Below are 25,842 nucleotides of genomic sequence, written 5' to 3' on the forward strand. Positions count from 1 at the left end.
AAGAGATTTTGTTGTGAAAGATTTAATAACCTACTGGAAGTACTATATTTCTTGCACCATATCGAGGCATGGATGGCACAGTCATAAATCTAAATAAATATTTCCATTGCTCTCGGGTAGAAGGAGTATAAAATACAGAAGGAAGGCATCTAGAGTATTACAAGGGGAATGTATAAAATAAAGTGCGGAGAATATTACACTGCTGCAGCATCACCTGGATATATAACCAAAGAAGGAAAAACCAAACAAATATATTACATCTCACCACAGTCATACCTAGGCAACACGCTGACTACCCTTCCTGTCACACTATTCTCTTTTATCCTTCTAAGCAGCCTTCAGACATCCATTCTGACTTGCTCTTTGTCCTCTGTCAAATCATTCGTGCTGATTAAAACCATCAACTCCTTTGCTCACTCCCTCCTCATATCCAATGCCTCAATCACTCTACTCATTTTGCCACCTGGAAAACATACTTTGTGCATCCTATCATCCAGCACACCTTTAATAATGTAGTCACCATATAACGGCACTTGCTCATATTTCATTAACTCTTTCGTGCCATCATGATTAGTTTTAATAGTTTTTACCCGAAAGAATGTATAATGGAATTAAAAATAGACTAAGATGGATAAGAATTCTTAAACATAAGAATTTAGATTAAGTTAGAATGAGTTATTCAGAATGACCAACTGAAAAGACTATAGGACACTAATGCTTTATGACATAGTTGTCCAAGGCTTAGACACAAAAGACACTTTTTAATAATTCTCTTTGATCCAAATATTTCCTATTTGCTTTATACCATATGCAGTGTCTGCAAAGAGGTCATAATACTTATTTTGGAGGAACCATCTGAACTCTTACAATTCTTAAATATGAATGTATCATTAAAATTATTATTAGTTTGTAAGTAGATGTGCACTGTAGCAAAACGCCTCCATAGTAAAATGATGTGATATAAAAAATTACAGAAAAGTCCAAGCCTAAGTCTAGAACCAATCTTATTCTTGAAAGTAACTTTCTTTAGTTAGTTATTAAAACTTGCCTTTGACTGCACAGTTGTAAAAATTAGCTGCAAGTGGTAGGAAATTTCAATACTGATAAAAGATATACTGCAGGTATTTTGCTATGAAAATTCTCATTTATTCTCAAAATTCAACCTTAACTTCAACAATAATTAAATGAATTGATTTCTCACACTTCTATATACAAAAACGAAAACAATTTAATAATACTAAGATACATTCAAAGAAATATTATAATTTATTATTATTATTATAATTACCCCAAGACCTCATGGGGTCAAAGACTCATCTGGGAGGTCCTTTTATCACACACATCTCATCATACCGTGTCTTAAATACACTCAAAACTCCTTGCAGACACCACACTCTCAGGCAAGGCATTCCAATCATTCACAACTCTGCACGAAAAAACCTGCAACTCACTCCCCTACTCACACCCTCTTTATACAGTTTACAGGGATGACTTCTGGTTCTCCCCCGATCTCCCACTATTTTCTGTAGAACTTCTCCGCCATTGATCCTATAACAATCCTTTACCAACTTGCAGGTCTCTATCATATCTCCCCTCTTCCTCCTGTCCACCAGACTGCAAATTACATCTTCTCAATCTTTCCTCATATTCGCCATTCCAGAGGTCAGAAACTATCTTAGTCAGTCACCTTTAGACCCTTTCCAACATCTCTTCATCCTTCTGAAAACCCGGTGACCAAATCTGGGCACAATAGTCCATCTGTGGCCTAATCAAAGCCTTATACAACAGAATAAGAATCTCCCTACTTCTACATGTCAGTGTCCTCCGCATCATTCCCAGAAGCCTTTGTGTTGTCTTCACAATTTTGGCGATGTGTCGCCTAAATTTTAGATCCTTATCCACTATCATCCCCAGATCTCTTCTTTCTTCTACCTCCAACAATATATTCTCACCAAGCAAAAATTCTGCATTGGATCTTTGTTTTCCAAATTTTAAAACCTTATATTCTGCAACATTGAACTCACATCCCCATTTCCGTTCCCAATCGCTCAATTCATTCAAGTCTTCTTGTAAAGCCACAACATCTTCACTACTCTTTATGGTTCGTCCCAACTTTGCATCATCTGCAAACAACCGAATATCTCCATCCAAATGTTTGCCAATATCATTAATATACAAGTTAAACAGTAATGCCAGCCTGGTTGGCTGAGTGGTTAGCGTATCCACTCTCCAGCCAAAAGGCTGTGGATTCGAATCCCGCCGTGAGCATGGATGTTTGTGATTGTCTGTGAAAGCACTAGTGGTGGTAGTCGGTAGTAGATGACATTGGTGTCAGATGATGAAGGTTGGTGGAGTAGTGACACAAAGAGTTGATGCCCTCCCTCGATGAGTCTTTGGACTCCCTGGAGGTGTGATATAATAATAATAATAATGATGGCCCTAAAACAGACCCCTGAGGCACTCCACTACTGACTTTCCTTTTCCTGGATATCGCACCCCCATACACAACTTGTTGATACCTATCAGATAGCCAGTCTCCAATCAAATGCACTAATCTAATATCCAACCCCATCTGCTCTAGTTTGACTGTGAACTGAGGTACTCTATCAAAAGCCTTTGCGAAATCCAAGTATATTACTGTGTATCCTTCTCCTCTGTCCAAGGAAGCAGTCACTTTATTGTAATAAGTAAGTAGATTACTAAAATATGACCTTCCTTTAGCAAATCCATGCTGTCCATCAAAGATAATATCATTGTTGTCAACCCAAATCTGGATCCTAGTTCTCACAAGCTTCTCCAACAACTTAACCACAACACCTGACACACAGATAGGCCTATAGTTTGATGCTTGAGTTCAATCACCTCCTTTATGAAGTGGCACAATCTTGCCCTCCTTCCACTCCTTAGATACTTTACCGAGTACAAGACTCGCATTAAAAAATATGTCAAAACACGTGTCAACTCCCTGGTACATTCCTTCAGAATACATGGTGATATATTATCAAGTCCCACAGCCTTATTTACATCTAGTTTACTCAACTCCCCAAACACCTCTTTCTCACTTACAGTCAGTCTCTTCTCCTCATCATCATTAACTGCTCTCAATCTCTCATGAAGTCACATTCACAAGATTGATAGATCTTTAAGAACTGCTCATTAAGTATCTCCACCACACATTCTCCAATCAATGTCATCTTTCCATAATCATTCTTTCTTTTGCTGGCTACATATCGAAAGAACTCCCTAAGATTCTTTTTGGCTTCATTAGTTAACTGCTGTTCATACCTCTCTTTAGCTACTCTAACCAACCAAGTCACCTTCTTGCCTGATCTTTGTAGACCTCATGAAATTGGTTATTTTCACTTCTCTTATGCTGCCTCCACAATGCCCTTTTTCTCTGTATCGCATGCTTAATCTCTTTATTCATCCATCTCACACCTATCCTATTTAACCTTCTCACCCTTGGAATACATTTTGACATTGCATCTACTAGATAGTTTTTGAAAATCCCCCAAGCTGCATTGATCTCTTTTCCAGCTAACTCTTCATTCCATGCTACGCCCACAAGCTGTCTCCTGAGCTCATCATAATTACCCCCACCCCTTGTAGTTCCACATATAGGCTTTTCTCACAGAGGTCCTCGCACTGCTGGTAACCACCCAGGTAATCACCTCACGGTTCCTCTCACCAATTGGTTAATGATTTGACACCTCATTTATAATTACATCCTCTGATAAGATGACCAAATCCAAGACCCTTAATCCTCGAGTGCCCTCTGTTACATACTGTCTGAGGTAGTTATCCCTCAAAAACTCTAGAAACTCATTTTCTTTACTTCCAGTTGCTATCTCATCATTCCAGTCTATATTGCCATAATTAAAATCACCCATAATGATCACCGCTTTTCTTATTTGCTTGGCTAATTTGGCTATACATTTCACTATCACCACCATCCACATTACCTGGTCTATAACAACATCCTACCAAGTATTTGATTCCATTCACCTCTATCTCACACCATACTGCCTCAAAACCACTGGCACTATTTCCCTCTTGCATCCCTACTTTGTATGGACATAACTCTTTCTCTATCATCAATAGCACTCCCTTCCCTTTTTACCCCTTCTATCCTCACGAAACACATACAATATTTTGAATTGTAACCATAGTAACTCATCTTAGAATCTAAAAAAATAATAATAATAATAAATAAATAGTAATAAATACACATTTTATCTGGGACCAAAATTATGCGAGCATAAAAGAAATATGCTTAACTGCATCTGGAAAACTTCTCTTGAAAGAAACAATTTTTTTTATTTCTTCAGCAGAAACAGCTTTTTTCTCTGATAACCACTTTTCTTTTATGGACATCTTCAGAATAACTATAGATTTCGTATTCATAATAATAATTATTATTATTACGTGACATCTCCAGGGAGTCCAAAGACTCATTGAGGGAGAGCATCTACTCTAAAACTCTCTGTCTCTACCAATTTTAATCGCGTCTAAAAATTCACTACAATTTAGTTCACTATTAAGTTTGCAGCGCAATACAGCTTTTACTGTTGATTCAGCCATTCTACCTCTTTCTTCATTATTGAGAATATCGTTTCAACAGGTGAAGATGTGCCTGCCAGGCTCAAAATGTATTCTATAATTTGGACAAGATTGGGCAATGAAATGTTCTTTTCTTTGAAATGACTGAATAGTTGTATCCAGTTTTCTTCGAAACTTGTATTTTTCAAAATGTCATAGTTTGCCGACCAAAAAGATTTTGCAATCACCACTTCATCAAACAGTTCATCCATGTTTATTGCATTATTTGCAAGAGTTTCATTAATTTTTTCACCTGAAGCTTCAATTTCCGACCAAGTTAATTCATGATTGTTTATCTAAGTAAAAGATTCTGCTCCACCAAAACTGTTTTCCCAAAGCTCAATGTAAGAAAGACATCGGTCATAAAATGTTGTAAACTCTTGCAGTATTGTATTAATATTAATACTTCCATTATTTTCCAGTATTCAAAAAGCTTTTTTGCTTCTTGATTTTAATTTTTTAATTTTCTAAGTTCAATGACAATATCTGTTGCACTCGCTTTTGTACTTTCCAATAATCAAGATGGATTTGTTAAACAATCTGAGTTGCCCGTGCACAAACCACAAATACATTTCACCATAATCATTATCAAAGAACTACTCTTTTATCATCACCGGACAGACAGTATTCTTGTGAAATAAAATATGATTTCAGTCTCTCATAGATTTCAAGTATTCTGTCAATAGCTGGAAGTAGCGAAAGAAAACGGGTGTTGCCATGTTGAAGAACCTTTTTATACTCTACATCTACAAATTCACAGAACACTTTTAGTTGAGTGACTCGAACCGTAAATATGGAAATATTTATAAATTTTGACTACTAAAGTTTCTATTTCAATAGGTAGAAATCAACTGCAGTTTGAAGACAGTTGTGAACGATGTGAGCACCGCAACCAATGCCCATAATATTTCTTCCTAGTTCCTTCTTCAATCGACTATAAATATTGTTTTCTCCTATCCATTTTACACCCCCAAAATTGGTATTGCAGTTATCTCCACAAAATCCAATAATTTTTTTTGTTATATTATGGGTTTTCATAACTGACATTAAATGGTTTGTCAGTATTTCTGCAGTTTCACGGGGAACTGATTGAAAGTCTAAAAGTTTAACTTTTACTCCACAATCTGGTGCAAAATACCACACAACACATGGCACAATTTTAATTTATTTCCTGTTGGAAGAATCAATTGATATCGTCACAAATTTTATGTTCGGACATAAAAAATCACTTGACATGTGTGAAACATAAGGCTAGTCTTGCAGTGGCAGGAACTTCCTCAAAGATATTGTCATATTTTAAAGGGGCTGATCCAAGTGACAAAGAATTTTTAATAGCTGCTAAAGAAGCAACTTTTGCATTTCATGTTGCTATTCACAATCTCAACTTTAAGTTTGCCGACTGTTCATCTAAATTGATTTTCAATCTTCACAAAGTTGCTGAAACAACAGTGGCTCAATCACATTAACAATGACAGCTTCACATTTTGTTCTACCCAGTCTAAACTTTGTTTCAAAAAGCTTTGATATCAATTTAGATGAATAGTCGACAGACTTAAAGCTGAGATTGTGACTAGCAACATGAAATGCAAAGTTGCTTCTTTAGCAGCTATTAAAAATTCTTTGTCACTTGGATCGGAACCTTTAAAATATGATGATATCTTTGAGGAAGTTCCTGCCGCTGCTAGACTAGCCTTATGTTTCGCACATGTCAAGTGATTTTTTTATGTCCGAACGCTCATCATGAGCCATAGAAAATTATGAAGAGCACTGTTCGCATTTCACTTTGTTAATATGACCACAAACGTTTTTCAAAAATGGATAATCCTTTTTTAAAGTTAAATTAATTTAATGAAGTAAAAAAAATCACAAACAACACACCGAAAAGAAACACCGACTTGCAATCTAAATGAAGATTGTGCATGCTCGACAATGACTTGCGATGCAGCGTATAGGCCAGATTCAAAGTGGGGTATTCGTGTTGCCTAATTGCCATTTTCCAAGGCTGCACTTTTTGTACAGCATGTATATTCTGCACTTTTAAATTTTTACCAAATGACCGGGACAAAACGACAAACTGGCCGGAACGCTGGGACCATACTCTCAAACCGGGACGTATGGTAAGCCTACCTTTACATCATTGCTAAAATGATGTAAAGATAATAAGAGATACAAAAGTTCAGACTTGGTTAATTAAATCCTAGATTTCAAACATTGTCTAGCATTCTTCCATAAAATACCTTCCAGAAAAAATTCACACAATAATGTGCCTTCTTTCTACTTTTTTCGAGATTATCAACTATTTTCCTCTTCCTGCATGAAGGATTTCCGAAGAAAAATGATCAAAAAGTATAACATCATCTGCATAAAGTAAAGAACTGAGATTAACATCTCCAATTTTGATATCAGGTTTAATACCACTTTCCTTCATAATGTGATCCATATAGATAGTGAATAATAGAGGGGATAATGTCTGATACCTGATTTAACATTAAACCATCTTCCTGTACTTCCTTCAATTCTAACTGCTGACTTACAACTCAAATAAAGACTAAGTATTGCTTGATATAATACCCCATTGACAAATGGGGTATTATATCAATACCCCATTTGATATAATATATCAAATGGGGTATTGATATAAACTGTAGCATTTTGAATTGCTTTTCTCTTTTGCTTCTTATCATATGCCTTTTTCATATCTACAAAACTTAAATACAGATCCTTGGTATATTCCCATGATTTCTCAACTATTTGTCAAATCTAAAGTGAAAATCTGATCCTGACAGCCTCTATCTGGCCTGAATCCAGCTTGTTCTTCAAGCTTCCCTTCCACAATCCTTCTCAACCATTTCTCAAGTATATTTGCATAAATCTTCCCAGGAACACTCAATTGGGAAATATCTCTGTAATTCCCATAATCAGTTTTATTTCTGTTTTTATATATGAGTACTATGAGAACTCTACTCCAATCATTTGGAATTTGTCCCTCTGTCCAGGCCTTCTGAACTATGAAGTGCAGCAGCCACTGCAAGACTTTTATACCTCCATTTCTTAAATAATAGGAACAGTGGAAGAGAGGGAATGAGAAAGTTATGGGAATGATAAAAGAGTAGAGAATGGAAACAGTAGGAGAGAGGGAATGAGAAGAACGTGAGGGAGCACTGGAACCAGGGATAGAGTGATGTCAGTAAGGCAGGTAAGTAGGGGGAACACAGAAAGTGTTAGAAGAGAGAGAACAAGGGATGCAGGTGAGCAATCGAGGAACAGGTGGTAAGAGGTGTAATGTATGGGGACTCAATGATCCATGGTGTACAAGATAAGATGCGTGAGAAGTGTTTGGCTGGAGGAACGATAGAAGTGTGGCTATGGCAATTAGAGAAGCGAAAGGGTGTATGAGATAATTGTGATGGTAGGAACGAATGACTTGAGAGGCATTGTAAATTGAGCAGCAAGAGATATGAGATTCTTGCTTGCGATGGTACAAAAGAAAATGCAGAGAGGAAAGATAGCGTGCATGTTACCTAGGTATGATAGTGACGAGCTGAGCAGAAGAGCAGTAAGATTGAATAACATAATAGCTAGAATGTGTCAGAAGAGAGAGGATTGGAATATGTGAAAGCTTGGAAGGGTTTGAGGACAGAAAGGAATTGTATGCGAGAGACCAGTTGCATTTGAATGAGGAAGGACGTAGGCATCTGGAGAGATTGCTGTTCTGAACAAGTCGGTGTGTCAATGCAGGGAAACTAGAATGCCCAGGGTGGATGGTAGCAGGGATGGTCTCTTGTGAGAATGGGTACTTGGGAGAAGGGGAAAGACATCAGGTAATGCTGAGCTCAGTGGAGTCTAGAGGGAATAATGCTAGGTATAGAAACAGTGGCATTTTTATGCTTTATATTAATGCCTCCTGGCATTAGTATAAAGCATAAAAGGAGTATCCAGAATAAAGGAGAGGAATTGGTGGTGCCGATAGCATCAGCCTGGCCAAAGATCATTGGGATCACTGAGACATGGTTGACAGAAGAGGATATAATAACAGGAATAGAAGTAGCAGGGTACAGCATTTTTTGGCAGGATAGGAAGGGAAAGTAAGAGATATGAGATTCTTGCTTGAGGTGGTACAAAAGAAAATGCAGAGAGGAAAGATAGTGTGCATGTTGCCCAGGTGGTGGGGTACTGCTTATGATAAGTGATGACTTATGTCCTCTAAGAGTGGAGGCTTTGGAAGGCAGAGACACTAATGATTTTGAAAGCATATGGTGTGAGGTAGAGGTGGGCAAGACAGGATATTTAGTGGAGTGTTGCTACAAACCAAGGAACACAGAGAGTGGGGACCAGGAGATATTTAGACAGTTGAGCTTGGCAAGTGCAAGAAGAATGATTGTTATGGGAGATTTTACAACTACAGCAATATAAATTTGGGAGAGGAAGATGCATGTAGCAATAAGGGAATGGAATTTCTAGAATTCTTGAGAGAAAAATAACTTAGGCAACATAAGTAATAGAGGGAACAAGAGGTTCAAGAGTTTTGGATTTGGTCATAGCATCAGAAGAGTTGATAATAACTGAGATGACATCTCTCCCACCAATTGGAGAAAGTGACCATGTGGTTTTGACATGGAAGATGAATAGACATGCAGGAGTATCAAAGAGACAGGAACGTATGCAGAATTATAAGGCAAGTGATTATAATAGTCTTTATCAACTTGGGAAAGTTTCATGGAGGGAGGAATTGGAAGGATATCATTAGTGCTTGGGAAATTGTGAAGGAATATTTGTTAGCAGCAATGGTAACCTGTATTCCACAAGTGAAGAAGAGGACACAATTTGGTGTAAAGTGGATGACAAACGATATTAAACAGGAACTGTATTTGAAAAAGAGCCTATGGAAGAGATATAAGGAGATGGGTGAAGAGCAAATGCATGTAGAATATAAGACACAGGCCAGGAGAGTGACTAGTATGGTAAGGAAGGCGAAACTGGAATATGAGAAGATACTGGCCCAAAGATCTACAGAAAATCCTAGAGAATTTTTTAGCTATGTGGCCAGTAAGAGCAGAAATGATTGTGGAAGAACAATATTGTGGGATATAAATGGGAATAGAGTGACTGATTCAGAGGACATAGTGGAATTGTTCAATGAACACTTTATTGGAGTATTTCATCCTGGAGAAGTAAATAAATTTCAACACTAGAGGAAGATTCGAGGTTTAGAGGTACACTAGAGAAGGTTCGAGGTTTAGAGGTACAGGAGGAGAGTGTGTTCCAAATACCGAGTACTCTAGATGTCAGTAAAATTGTGGGTCTGGATGGTATTTCACCATGAGTTTTGAGAGAATGTGCTAAAGAACTGACAGCTCCTTTGACCTGGATTTTCAATGAAAGTCTGGCTATGGGAAAGGTGCCCAGGGAATGGAAGGAAAGTAAGATAGTGCAATTGCATAAGGGCAGTAGCAGACTGGAAGTGTCAAATTATAGACCAGTTTGTGCATGAGTAGTTGTTAAGATCTTGGAGAAATTAGTGAGGGATAGTATACAGCATTGTGCAGATGAGGGTAATGTTATCTGTGAGAGTCAACATGGATTTGTTATGGGGTGCTCTTGTTTTAGTAATATGCTAGCCTTTTATAATAAAGTTAAAAGAGCAGTAGATGAGGGAAAGGCATATACTGCCATTTTCTTTGATTTAGAGAAGACATTCGACAGGGTGTCACATGATAAGTCGATATTTAAGTTGCAGCACATGGGTTTGGATGTCGGGTTGCTCAACTGGATTTGGGATTGGCTGTCCGATAGGTATTAGAGAGTTGTGTATGGTGGAGCAGTTTCAAGGAGGCAGAAGGTTACAAGCGGGGTCCCACAGGGCTCAGTACTGGGACCTATATTATATAACCTTTATATCAATGCCATTGTCAGTGGATTACAGAGGGATATTCAGTTGTTTGCAGATGATGTGAAGCTGGGAAGGGTTATTAGTAAGAGTGCAGATGTGGTAGCCCTGTAAGAGGATTTGAATAAGCTAGACAGATGGGCAAATGAATGGGGTCCAGTTTAATGCAGCAAAATATAAGGTCTTGAGGTTCGGAACACACCGATGGGACACTTCATACTCTATTGGAGGAGTTGTACTGGAGGAAGTAGGGGAGACAAGAGACCTGGGGGTTGATGATTGATAGAAACCTGAAAATCAGGGGACATATTGTGAAGGTGGTGAAGGTAACCCAGAGGATTGCTGCAATACTGAGAAGGATGCTGACCTGCAGAGATAAAAGAGTTATCATTTCATTGTATAAGATCCTGATCAGACCACACTTAGACAATTGTTCTCAGATATAGTCCCAAGGGGATAAATTAACTGTGGAAAGGGTACAGAGACAGATAACAAAGATGGTTTCAGGATTGTACAATGTTAGTTATGAGGATCAGCTGAGGGAATGTGGACTGCAGAGTTTGGTAGATAGAAGAAGGAGACGTGATATGATTCAGACTTTTAAACTGTTGGGAGGTGGTTACAGGGTTGACACTGGGAAGTTCTTTTGCTTGGTTGAACGGTGGGAAGGAGCGATGACAAAGGGCCATCCCTGGAAGTTATGAAAGGAAGCTGTGAGCAAGAAGGTGAGGAGTGGTCTCTTTGCATGGAGAGTGGTTGAACCGTGGAATGCATTGCCCGATAGAGTGAGGAGAGCGAGAATGATCAATGAGTTTAAGGAGTGGTATAATAAACTTTGTGTTTCCTAGGAGGGACCTCCCGCGAGGAGTCTTGATAGACTTTGTGTTTCCTAGGAAGGATCTCCTGTGATGACTCTTTTGACTCCATGGAGGCCTGAATAATAATAATGATAATAATTTTAATTTACAGTTCACATCTGAGAGCTGCTCAACTTTTATTCGCTTTAAAGCTTTCTTACATGTTCTTCTTTTCAATATGAAATTCAATTTTATCCTGCTCAAGACTAAATGGTGATCACTTCCAATTTCAAATCATCTGTACACTCTAGTGTCCTGCACCAGGGGGAAAACATCACTATCAACAATAACATAGTCAATGAGACTTTTCTTATTCCTTGCCTCTTCTTTCCATGTGAATTTGTGCACATTTTTATGTTGGAACATTGTGTTAGTAATAACCATTCCACTTCTTGAGCAGAAATCCAACAGGTATTTGACATTATTATTAGCTTTGTCCAAAATTTCCAAAATATTTTTGTATGTCTGACAATTATTTCTTAATCTTCTATTTAGATCCCTAAGAAGGACCAACTTTTCCTTTTTCATTGTGTCAGTTGCTTTCTCTAAAGCCTGAAAAAATACCTCCACTTCTACTTTAGTAAAACCTTCTGTGGGACCACAGGCAAAAGTAAGTCTCATTGTCCAGTTCCCCATTCTGATATTTTCCCACATCACCTACTTGATATTGCTTGCCATTCAAGATTAGCCTTGCATTTAGTGTTGAATACTATAGTTACTACTTCTTTTCCCTGATTGTTATTGTCTGAATATAACATTTTATATTTATTGCTCTATTATGTCAATCTGGTACTAATCCAATTCCTCCATTTCTTTGCCATTCAGGCTTCTTATGTTGATAGTACCAGTGGCGGCTCGTCCATAAGGGCTGCATCCCCTCCAGTATAAAATTAAAGTTTCCGTTTTTTTTATTACCATTCTTAAGTTTTTATATATTTATCTAAAACTGTTATTTTCTTGTTTGCAATACAATACTGCTTGATAGTATTTTATATAATTTTGTATAGGATCAATGTTGAGGAGGTTCTACAGACAACAGTGGGAGATCAGCAGCGAACCAGAGGTCATCCCTTGAAGCTGTATAAGGAGGGGTGTAAGCAGGGGAGTGAGAAGCAGGTTTTTTGCATGCAGAGTTGTGAATGATTGGAATGCTTTGCCTGAGAGTGTATTTAAGGCGCAGTATGATGAACTGTGTGTATGATAAAAGAAACCTCCTAGATGAGTCTTTGACTCCAGGATATCTTGAGATAATAATAATAATAATAATAATAATTAATAATAATAATTCATTTAGTAGCAATAGTTGTATTTTGAAATAGTCGATGTACTGTGCAGACTAGGGCTAGTATCAGTACTGGCCAGTATACTCAACGTTGGAGCTGCATTCCGTGCAGTCTTCACGAAACTGTTACCTAGTGGGGAATAATGTAATGGAGGTAATCCATGATTTATATGGAGTCTGGACTGGTAGCATTGCAGCCCCACTACTACAAATTCTTATGGGCTGTTACTGGATAGTGCCAATCTTGAACTATGGTGATGTTGAGTTGGGGTGTGTTTCAGGATTTGCTCCAGTAGCTGACTATTGGCTGTTCGCTCTGGTTCTCTTGTAAAAACAATGGGAGGGGGGGGGGGACTTGTTTAACCAGGCAACGCCCCAGTCACGTTGTACCATCCTTTTATATTATGGTTTAAGCCAATAAGAATACAATTTAATCGGCTAAATTCTGAATTGCCAGTCTATCCTTATTCGTTCACTATCCAGGTAGATACCTAACATGGTGCACCACGAGAAGGTGAGGAGTGGACATTAGGTCAGAAGCCCTTGTCAGTTCTCTGCATTCCTTTAAAAGGCAATGTGGAAGTCTCCTCTCAGTCATACAGCTTTGATCCTTAAGCACCCACAATGATTTCCTTTGTTTTCACAATTTGTTTTGTGTTATTTCCCATGATTTCTTTTATTTCTTGTTATTTCCTTTGTTCTGTTTCCCATGATTTCCTTTATTTCTAGCAATTCCTTTTGTTTCATGGGAATGGAGTGCAGAGGTTAGTACTTTTATTCTAAATGCAGTATAGTGAACCATGTGTTATAACGAGCTAAGTCTTTGGTCTCTAGGAGTTCGCTATAGCAGCCATTACTATATATCCACATATCTGGAAATACACTGAAAAAAACCTACAGCAAGTGATATGTATATTAATGCTTTATCATCTTAATCCTATATTCATGCACTCATGAATGAAAAGCAAAGTTCCATCACAGCAAAAGTTAAGTAGTCTACTCCTGTAAATTTAATTGACAGGTACAAGCTACTTCAAAGAATTATAGCAACAATATCAAAAAAAATCATTTTCACCATCCTCTTAACTATATGAATCATTTAAAATAAACAGATAGTAAAAGTATTATTGAGTATTTGACTTGAATGTAAAACTTACCATTAACCCAACGCCATGTACGTGATCTGATTCCTGGATCCCGTCGAACTCCTAACCAAACCAGTTTTGATTTCATTTGGTCTTTTCGCTGCTCTAGTTCTGCAGCAAGAAACTGATGTGTAAGATTATCCACTCCATGAACCATAAAACCGCCTTTACCTTTACAATAGCTTTCAGCATCTTGAAAAGAACCACCATCTGTGATCTGAAATTGGTAGCATTTGCGATTGAATGTTGTTAAGTCTGAGTGATTACCACAAGTGCCTGAGGAAAGTTCTAAAGAAAAACAAAATTTTAATTAAATTTTTTTTTTTAGTTTTACTATCAGCAAGTTCTTTTTTTTTTAATGAGATTGAAGTAATTTTGCACAATTTATAATCAAGTCATCATAAGTTTTATAAAACAGAATGGTCAAGCTTCTGTTCCTATGAATCTCATGTAAGCAGCCTATATTGGTTCAAAATTGTCCCAACAAAACTGAGTCAGCATAATAACAACCATATAACATAAAGTACACAACCAGATAGAAAAGTTTAAAGCTGACCAATATATTTTCTGGAGATTTGAAGTATATTGGTACCTAGTTGGAATTAGCTGGCTGAAGCAACTCTGGCTATGATGCTAGTATGTGATCTCATTTAATTGCATTCATGACTTAGTCTCTGGCCAGTTTACCTATTTTGCAGGATAAAAAACCTGAATTTCTGGGAAAGAGATTCTAAGGAACATCAACCCTCCTAATGTTATAATGGAAAGAGGAAACACTAATAAGAGGAATCTTGTCATCAGATGTCTATAACAGCACTAACGTGTCATACATTCTACAACATTCTGATGTGTGGGATTAATATAAAACAAGATAAAACTGTATTAAATTACATGAAATCACATTAGCAGCTATGTAAAGAATATTTTTATCTATTACCATATGCAGTTATTTCTTGATATCTGCCATTCTAAAATTCGGGAATATTTCAATATAATTAATAAATGCACAGTGATTAAACTGTTTGAAATATAGTAGTTTTCAGAGAGTTTAATCACTGTATATTAAACATTGATTAATTATAAAGTTCTTAAAACAGTTCTTAATTATAAAAAAATCAAAATTTCTTTTCTCAGTTATCCATATTCTTAATTGTTCATAATATGTCCAGTAATAAACTGCAGCTGCACACCAAGCCATTGAAAAATAAACACCTCAGTCAATTGAATAACACTATACTTGCTGGCACACATTAAAAGATCATGAAACACAATAAGTGTAAAATGCTGCATTCTTGAGCAGGTACCAGAATTTAATGAACAAAGGAATGAACATTATCATGAGTACCACTATATCTGAAATAGCCTGGTGATGGGGTTCATTCTCAGATTGGTGTCATAACCGGTATTCAAGTAAACCGATAATAAGACAGCTAATCAGGGGCATATGCTGTTCTTGAAATTCACGCTTGCTCTTGTTATCATTCAGGGAGTGAGAGGTGTGATTGAAGTCTGATTAGTGGAATAATGAATTACTGATCATTTAAAACTATATATTTAGAAATTTATGTATATTTAACCATACAAATACATTTATTTTACAAATGATATTCTATCTTTTTCAATTTAGCTGCTTGAATACAAATTCTACCCTATGGCTCTTCTTTATGAACTGATCAATAACATCGTCATAAAAAGTTGGTTGTAACTTAATTTTCCCAAGCAACACGCACACTTGTAAAGGCTGGCTGAAGCTCACTGGCTAGAGCTACTTTGACTGCGTATGGCCTGTGTTTAAGACAATGTGAAGGGAGTGGAAATGGCTATGCATGCACATGAAATCACAGTGCTGTAGCGAGGGCATGGAAGCTCCGACAACTGAGCAAGCTAAGGTAGCTTTGACTAGATGAGAAATCATCGGCTTTCGATACACAACGCAAAGCTTAGTTATTGCCATGCAAGCTTAAGATGTCTTCTGTCCACAAAAATAAAATGGAATGCTTATAAATGCATGCATTTATTAACAAATAAATATTACTTCTTTCTCAAGTAAATGAGCTTGAACAGCAAGCCCAAAAGCATGGAGAATTCGCCCCTGCAACTAATAATTATAATCAGTCCACAGGGTGAAAGAATTGTGGGGCATAAAGAGCAAATCAACAGGAAAAATAACATAGGTCTTCTCCATGAAATGGATTACAGTCAAGTCCCATTTCAAAGAACAATGTAACAGTTTAATGGCTGGGGAGGCTAAGAGTCTATTCAGGCAATATCCATAGCTGAATGAACTACAAAAGAAACTGACTCATAGTCAACATCAATGACTGGAAAATATATAAGTTGGTCTGGAAAATTTCCATTAATATCATCCAATAGTTGGCTAAATGAAAGGTGGGTGGAAGAATAAGGAGAGGAAGTGTCATCTCAGGAGAGAGAGAGGGATGCAGGTGAGCAAAGGAAAAAACAGAGTGATAAGGAGTGATGTATGGTGACTCAATGACCTGTGAAAATGATCCAGCCAATGATCTCTATATGTTTGGAAAGAGTTCATAACATTAATAAATTGCAGAATTCACTTTCAATGTTTCCCACTGTTCACCATGAAAAATTGGCTATATGAGTGCAATATAATTCTTGTTATCAGACAATGCAAGTGTTAATTTCTGTGAACAACCACTTATGAAATATGCTCAACAGCTGAATCATGTTTGGATTGACTACTTCTCAAGTTATGAGACACATGTAGAATGATAAAGCCATATACACTGTCCAATTAAAAGTCAAAACATTCCTTTAATTGTGAGGGGAAATGATACAACTAAGAAATATCCAAAATTTAGGTTATAAATTCTACACAGCATACTATGGGATTTTGTGGTATGTGGTGCTTGTGGCATGTATGCATCCCAAAAGTGAGAAATGTGGCAGGTGAGAGACAAGGAGTGCATGGCTGTGTAATATGTAGAAAATGGGAAGAACTTTGTAATTTAGAAATTAGCATAATGGACCCAGGTAGTGTTATGTCAGAAACAGATGAATACTGACCAAAAGAGATGAGTACTGTGATCGAGAGTGAGGAAAATGAGCAGTATATGAATGAGAATATAAAAGCACGGAGTGTAGTAGGTTTGAAAGATGGAAGGCGGTGTTGATTGGAAGGATGAATGTTGAGCGAAAGTAGGCAGCTTGCAGAGAGAGAGAGAGATAACCTGAAAGAAGTGGAATGTATCAGGAATAAGTTCAGAACAATGAGAGAAGAGATCAGGATTGGAAACAATGAATGTGAAGCAAATCAGAGTAGGAATGAGAGATAGGTATGGGAATAATAGAAGTAGAAAGAATAGGAGAACTAGTGAAAGAGAGGGATGTTACTTTGAGAGAATAGCAGGACAGTGCAAGAAAGAGGAATGGAGAGATGACAGGATGGCAGGTGAGTGGGAGAAAAGGAGACAAAGTGTCATAAGAGAGAGAGAGAGAGAGATGGATGGATGCAGGTGAGCAAGGAAAAAACAGAGTGATAAGGTGTGATGTATGGTGACTCAATGACCTATGTGTGCAAAATAGAATGCCAGAAGAGCAGCTGTCTGAGAGCGGTTGAGATGATTGTGATGGTGAGCATGGTCACAAATGACTTGAGAGGCAATGTGAATCTAGTGGAAAGAGATCTGAGGTTCATGCTCGAGGTTATATGGAAGAATACAAAGAGAGGGAAGATAGTGAGTATGTTGCCCAGGTATGATAATTCAGAGCTATGGGAGAAGAGCATTAATAATGAATAGTATGATAGCCAGAATGTGTCAGAAGAGAGGCTTGGATTATATGGATGCATGGAGCACATTTGAGGACAGAAAGAAACTGTATGTGAGAGATGGCTTGCATTTGAAGGAGAAAGGAAGTAAACATCTAGAGAGAATATCATTCTCTGAACAAGTCAGTGTGTCGATGCAGAGAAACTAGAATTATCAGGGTGGATAGTAGCAGGGATGGCCTCATGTGGAAATGGTCGCTTAGGAGAAGAGGGAATACATCATATAATGCTGAATCCAGTGGAGTCTGGAGAGGATAATGATAGGTATAGAAACAGTAACAATGCCTTGATGATTCTTTATACAAATGCCACAAAGGAGTATCCAGAATAAAGGAGATCAATTGGTGGTGCTAATAGCATAAGCCTGTTCAAACATTATTGGGATCACTGAGACATGGTTGACGAAAGATGATATACTGACAGGAATAGAAGTAGCAGATATAGTGGTGGAGTACTGCTAATGATAAGTGATTAGTTGTGTCTTCTCAGAATGCAGAATTTGAATTGCAATGGCACTAATGGTTTTGAGAGCATATGGTGTGAAGTGGAGGTGACCAGGACAGGATATTTAGCGGGACGTTGCTATAAGCCAGGGAGCATAGGGAGTAATGAGTAGATGTTTAAGCAGTTGAGCTTGGTGAGTGCAAAAAAGAATGATTGTTATGGGTGATTTTGACTACAGCAGTATAAATTTAAAAGAGGAAACTGCATGTAGTAGTAGTACAGGAATGAATTTCTGGAATTCTTGAGGGACAAATGTCTTAGGTAACATGTAGTAGAAGGAATACGAGGTTCAAGAGTTTTAGTTTGGTCATAGCATCAGAAGATCTGATTATTATTATTATTATTACACACTCTATGGATGGAGTCGGCAGACTAATCGTGGGAGTTTGTTTAATACGATAACACATTTATCATATCAAATCTTAAAATCTTTAACACTCTCTGCATTAACAACATGTGAGAAATCTACTGACCCCCCCTTCACTCCCACACAAGTCCCAGGGATGGGACTAGTATTTTAAAGAAGGCAAAACTGGAATATGAGATTGGCCCTGAGATCCAAAGAAAATTCTTAGGAATTCATGTATATTATTTCTGGGAAAACTCCCATGTTACTCCTCTTGGAAGCTTTGGAAGCTTCTAGTTCTTCCTCTCTTGCCTTATCTTCTAACTCTGGACTCATTTGCCTAAAAGTAGAAATGTGCAGCTGCATAATTTGACATGTTGAATAACAAAACTCATTTTCTTGTAAACTCTGTGATGTCATTGAATGCTGAAACACAAGCCTTTTCATAAACATCCTTCTGAAATCTCCGCTGTCCTCAGCATTTTTTTTTTTTTTTTGATTTATTATGTTATTATATGGGTATCTCCATGGAGTCAGAAGACTCATTGCAGGAGATCCACATCAACCAGCATTTACCACACACCTTCAATCCATCCACTATAAGGAGCACACCATGAACCTGTCACGAGCTCAGTGACTTGTTCCTGGATCCTATCCATCAACTCCCAATCCCCGTGAAAAACTCGGGTAATAAAATCTGTGATCACCTATGAAATAGGTGATCATATAATAGTCTTAGAAATCAGCCTGGGGCAGTTCTATGGATGGAAGAATTGGAAGGGTGAGATATCATTAGTGGAGGAATATTTATTAGCAGCAATGGTAAATTGTATACCATGAGGGAAAAGGAGAACAAATTTGGTTTAATGTGGATGACAAACAATATAACATGGGAACTGCAGGTAAAAAGGAGATTATGGAAGAGATATAAGGAGAGGAGTGGAGAGCAGATGCATGAAGAATATAAGACTTAGGCCAGGACAGTAACTAGTATTTTAAAGAAGGCAAAACTGGAATATGAGATTGGCCCTGAGATCCAAAGAAAATTCTTAGGAATTCATGTATATTATTTCTGGGAAAACTCCCATGTTACTCCTCTTGGAAGCTTTGGAAGCTTCACAACATAAAATTGAGGTCACAACCCCGACCAATAGGAGACAACACAAACACCTCTAAAGCAGAAGCACTCACCCGACCTGACATAGCTTCCATTTTCCCAATGTGTTCAGATGACGACCACGAATAGTCGAAACGGTCCACACCCCGTCAACCACCTTTCCCCTCCCCCCTCCCTATTTTAAAAAAATTAACCCTTTCACTTTTTTCCCCACCCTATATCAAAGTATATGTTTCTATATATTACTAAAAAAACCCGGGTTTTTCTAACTTATTCTACCAAACTGCCTACCCCCCCCCCACACACACACACTCTGCAGTTTTCGACATAGCAGACTGAGGAAAAGCCACAACACCCAGAAAAAGGTATGTGCAATTTTCTATTCCTTAGGCTACATGGCTACATATACTTTTTAGTACATCTACACTCATAATGCCCTAAGAATCCATGAGTAAATAGCCAATGACATTTAAACAGGGGTACTCCTAAACTGAAGCAGGCAAAATAGCTGTAATTATAATAATATCTTAGGAATTCTTTCATTATGTGACCAGTAAGAGGAGGAATGATCGTGGAAGAATGACACTGTTAAAGAAAAATGGGAGTAGGGTGACTGATATAAAGAACATAGTGGAGTTGTTCAATGAATACTTAATTGGGGGTTTTCATCCTACAAAAGTAAATTTTAATACTAGAGGGATGAGGCATGTTTGAGGTTGGTTTAGAGGTGTAAGAAGAGAGAGTGTTTTCAAATATTGAGTACTCTGGATGGGATTTCACCAAGGGTTTGAGAGAATGCACTAAAGAACTGACTACTTCACTAATAACCTGGCTTTTCAATGAGAGTCTGGCCATGGGAAAGGTGCCCAAGGAGTGGAAGAAGGGTAAGATAGTGCCACTGCACAAGGGTGGTAGCAGACTGAAAGTGTCAAACTATAGACCAGTTTGTGTTTCATCTATATTAGTTGTTAAGATTTTGGAAAAATTAGTGAGGAATCATTTACAGCATTGGGCAAATGAAGGTAATGTTATCTGTGAGAGTCAGCATGGATTTGTTGAGGGGTGCTCTTGTTTTAGTAAAATGATTGCCTTTCATAGTAAAGTGACAAGAGCAGTTGATGAGGGAAAGACATATTCTGTAATTTTTTTGGATTTCACAAAGATTTCATAAAGATAGGGTACTACATGATATGCTGATATTTAAGTTGCAGCACATGGGTTTGGATGTCAGGTTAGTGAATTCAATTGGGAATTGGATGTGTGATTGGTTAGACTTTAGATCAACAAGGCCTTCCTTGATATAGAGGACTATATCAAGGAAGCAGAAGGTTACAAGTGGAGTCCCACAGGGCTCAGTAGTGGAACCTGTATTGTTTAACCTTTAGATCAATAATATTGTCAATGGATTGCAGAAGGATATTTAGTTGCTCACAGATTATATGAAGCTGGGAAGGGTTATTAGTAATAATGCAGATGTGGTAGCCCTTCAAGAAGATTTGAATAAAATGGACAGATGGGTAAATGAATAGGGTATCAGTTTAATTCAGCTAAATGTAGTCTTGAATTTTGGGATCCATTCCATGGGAGGCTGCAGACTCTGCCAAAAGAACTGCACTGGAGGAAGTAGGGGAGACAAGATATCTGGAGGGGGAATGACTGATAGAAAACTGAAATTCAGGGAACATATTGCAAAGGCAGTCGAGGTAACCCAGAGGATTGCTGCAATACTGAAAAGGATGCTGACCAGCATAAAAAGTTGTCACTCCACTGTATAAAGCCCCGATCAGACCACATCTTGACTATTGTTTCCCAATTTGATCCTCAGGATATGAAGGGAATAAATTAACCATGGAAAGAGTGCAGAGATGATAACAAAGATGATATCAGGACTGTATAATGTTAGTTATAAGGATATGAGGGATGTGGATTGTCAAATTTGGTACACAGAAGAAGGAGAGGTGATATGATTGAGACATTTAAATTGTTGAGAGGTAGTGACTGGGTTGACACTGGAAAGTTCTTTTGTTTGGTGGAACAAGGGGAAGGAGTGAAAATAAGGAGCCATTCTCTAGAAGTTGTGAAAGGAAGTCGTGAGCAAGAGGGGTGTGGGGTGGTTTCTTTGCATGGCGGGTGGTTGAACCGTCGAATGTATTGCTCAATATAGCGAGTGAGAGCACAAACAGTGAATGAGTTCAAGGAGTGGTATGATAGACTTTGCATTTTTCTAGGTTGGCCTCCCATGATGAGTCTTGTGACTCCATTGAGGTCCTGAATCATAATCATAATCACAATAATAATAAAAACATATTAGCAGTTTCAGTCAGAAGTCATTTCAATCTTATATGCCACATGATGAGTATATAGAAAAAGGTTAACAGCATTTCAGAACAGAATGCCATTATTGTGCCCATGGTAGCACAGCATTTTAGCATTCCCAAGCCACTGACAGTATGCTGAAGGGAAATCCCCCAGGTGACGATATTCCCAAGATGAAACCAGGTAACTGATAAGAACCAAATGTTCCTTGAGAAGACTTATTATTTCATTGTGTTGTCAGACCCTACAAGAATCTGGAAATGCAAGCAGTATGTGACATTACATGCACTATCAACTGCAGGAGGATAACCCCATCTACATTATTCGAATTCAAAAAATAAAATAAAAATAAAATTTAAATAATTAATTAATTACAATTTTTTATGAAATACATGAGTGAGAAATATTCTTTAGGAATAACTTTCCAAAACTGAGAAAGTTTAAGGCAATCATTTTTGCTCACATTTTGTGAATGTGTGAATGATAGAACATCTGTTGGATGGGCTGGAATGCAAAATAGCCAAAACATAGCCAAGATGGCCCGCTTCATTAGTGAAAACTTACTAATGCCTTAAAGAAGAAGTAAAGCAGAGCAAAATGCTACCAACGTTCTACCAAAAAGTAGCAGAAACTCGTGCATTATGCTTTGAAGCAGTTTTTATGTCCAAAGGTAGGATAACACATTATTAATTTCTGTCAATAAAATTATTTTCTTTACGTTTATACCTACACATGATCACAACTTTTGGTGGAACAGTATATCTGATTGAGTAGAATTGCAAAGAAAGCGTATGTGTTTCATTATTTTGTGAAGCAGGATCCATTTAGAGGAGGAGGAGGAGGAGATCAAGGCAGCCAGCCATTAACACTGCATTTAGTTCATGCACATTAGATGAAAAGTTTTCGTAAGTTGCATATAAATATAGTACATACACAGTGAATTAAACCATATGCAAACCTTGTGTGGTAAATACCATGACTTCACAAAGAGATAAAGAGCCATGAACACCAACCATCTGCAAAAATACATAGCGTCCAGCAACTGGATATGCACAGGGAAAATCACGAGCAATGCCCTCAGCTGAAAAAAAAAAAAAAAAATTTATTTGATATAAACTAGTGAAATAGAAACAGAGAGAAAGAAAAACTAAACAATTTTTATTTTTTATTTAAGTTACAGTAAAAATTTTATATCCAAAACTTTTTAACCAAAAAACTGATCTAATATCTAAAAGGCATAATAGTCCCTGATCATTAATCTCCCTTCAAATGACAAATCATGTTTCATCTGAAATTGGTCTTAATAAAACTCAAGATATTTATTACAAAACATATCAAGATATCTTTCAAGTAATGAAACTTTGCAAAGTGTCACAAGTTTGTGACAACATTACCACTCTATACTACCTACTAAAAGGTGAATGTTATTTTAAGCAATTTTCTCATCAGTATATTACTTTTTACAATGTTCAATATTTGCTTTTCTCTTTAAATTATTCTTAGTACATTTTTAGCCAGCTTTGTTGGCTGAACAGTTAACATACCTACTCTTCAGCAGGCTGCAGTTTCAAATCCCATAATGTGCATAGACATTTGTGATTGTCTTTAGGTGGGAGATGAATTTCATTAGCAAGTGTGTGTGACACCCCCCCCCCCCCGTTTATTAAAGGCCCAAAATGGCTTTGAAAAAGTTTTTATGTTTGGTCCCTAGAGGTGGGATGCCTGTATTATGTAAAAAAAAAAAAAAAAGTAAATAAAGAAATAGTCCACACACATACAGTACTAATGTACTATTAGGTCTACAACCTTTTGTAAATGTAGCTAAATGTGTGTATTCAAGAAATCTGTTATATTAAATTATTCTTAATCCAAAATGTCTTTGGCATGAATAGTTTTGGATATAAATGTGTGCCTAAAGACATTTCAAAAATCTTACCACATACATACATATATATGGCCACATGCAATAATGGCACAAGAGACAAATCCACATCTCATCACTGACGTTGCAGTCATGAAGTACCAATAATGAAACGTAAATGTTTTCATTGTGCCACAGGACGCCAATTGATCTGGAACACTTGGCAGTATTCTATATTGACAGTTCTCCTCTGGGCTATATAGTACAGGATGAAACTATTGACATTATAAGATATAATTGATATTGTGCCTAAGAAATTTTTGAGTCATTAATTACTTTGAAAGACTGTTAAAACACAACAAGTAGTAACAGAACAGTAGTAGAAAATATTCGAGAAGAATGCAAACAGTAGTATATATCGATACTTGAGAAAGAAAAGCTACAAAAAGCCTGAAATGTGGAAAGGCAGATGGAGTAGATGATATTTGACCAGAAATGCTCAAATATGGAGGAGTGGCTACACTGTATAATTCAGAGGGCTTGGTCAGAATGTTGAATTCCAGATGACTGGAGCAGAGTTCTCATAGTTCCTATCTATAAAACAGTTGAATGAGATAATTACAGAAGAATTTCTCCACTAAGTGTTCCAGGTAAGATTTTATTATTATTATTACATGACACCTCCAGGGAGTCCATAGACTCATTGAGGGAGGGCACTTGCTCTACAACTCTCTCAGTCTCCACAACTCAAGTCCACCAACTACAATGAACCGCATCTACACCAACGGCATCTACTGCCTGCCACCATCACTAGTATTTTCAGAGACAATCACAAACATTCAAGCCCACGGCAGGATTTGAACTCACAGCCTTTCAGCTGGAGAGAGCAGATACGCTATCCACTCGGCCAACCAGGCCGGCAAAACTTTCTCCAGTTTGCAACTGGAATGCAAGCATACTTGAGAAGAGGCTAAGGAAAAACTGTAAAAGAGAAACTGCTTGGTTCTGGTGAAATAGAGGTTATCAAGATCAGATTTTCAGTTACTACAAATAATTGAAAAAACATGGAAATATAACAAGGATCTATACTTAACTTTTGGATCAGGAAAAGGCATGACAAAGTACCTAGAGAAAAACTTCTCAAAATGCTACAATTACATGATGTAAAAAAAAAAGAACAATACATTGTCCATATTTAAGGTATAAGTCAGCAGTTAGAACTGATACTTGAGAAGAGGCTAAGGAAAAACTGTAAAAGAGAAACTGCTTGGTTCTGGTGAAATAGAGGTTATCAAGATCAGATTTTCAGTTACTACAAATAATTGAAAAAACATGGAAATATAACAAGGATCTGTACTTAACTTTTGGATCAGGAAAAGGCATGACAAAGTGCCTAGAGAAAAACTTCTCAAAATGCTACAATTACATGATGTAAATCAAACATTGTACAGAACAATACATTGTCCATATTTAAGGTATAAGTCAGCATGTAGAACTGAAGGAAATACAGGAAGATGGTTTAAGGTGTAAGAAAAAGGTGCATACTTACTCTTATTCATCATCTATATAGATTGCATTATGAAAGAAAATGGCATTAAACATGACATTAGAATCAAAGATATAAAACATAGCTCTCTTTGGTTTATGCAGATTTACTCCTAAGCACATGCAGTTGAATAACAGTTAACTGAATTAAACAGCTTTCATGGGAATGAAAATCAGAAATAAAAAGACCCAAACTATGAAAATAAGTAGGTGCATAGAGAACTTCAGCTGTATTCTCAATCGAGAACCTACAGAATAAGTAAAATCTTTCAGCTATTTAGGCACAGTTTTTAGTGAGGATGGATGGATGGTAAATTGAATATGGAAACAGACAGCAGAATAAATAAAGCTACTATGGTAGAAGTCAACTGAATAAATTTTATTATTACTTTTATCTGAGACCTTCAGAGAGTCAGGGACTCATTGATGGAGACTATAAATCACCCAAACAGATATCATACCTTCCCTTAAATTGAACAGATGGTGTCAATAACAGATTATATTAAAAATGAAGATATCTGGATGGAACTTGACATTGTTATTATTCAAGATTCAGATCTAATCTAAGTGACAATATC

At 37.1% G+C, this 25,842-nt stretch overlaps 1 protein-coding gene across 1 annotated transcript in view; it reads right to left on the reverse strand.

Annotated features, from left to right (window-relative positions):
- The window catches only part of LOC150107321 (E-selectin-like), a 280,274-nt gene that overhangs the window by 228,395 nt on the left and 26,037 nt on the right, over positions 1–25,842 (reverse strand). Inside the window, exons 5-6 of the mRNA XM_090391789.1 lie at positions 22,817–22,939; positions 13,779–14,058 (exon numbers count right to left, since the gene is read on the reverse strand). Of these exons, the coding sequence (XP_090247915.1) occupies positions 13,779–14,058; positions 22,817–22,939 (403 nt within the window). The remainder of the gene's footprint in view (positions 1–13,778; positions 14,059–22,816; positions 22,940–25,842) is intronic.

Source organism: Typopeltis vanoorti, chromosome 4 (assembly GCF_054136105.1).
Source record: "Typopeltis vanoorti isolate ZY-2024b chromosome 4, IOZ_Tvanoo_1.0, whole genome shotgun sequence".
Taxonomy (NCBI): Eukaryota; Metazoa; Arthropoda; class Arachnida; order Uropygi; family Thelyphonidae; genus Typopeltis; species Typopeltis vanoorti.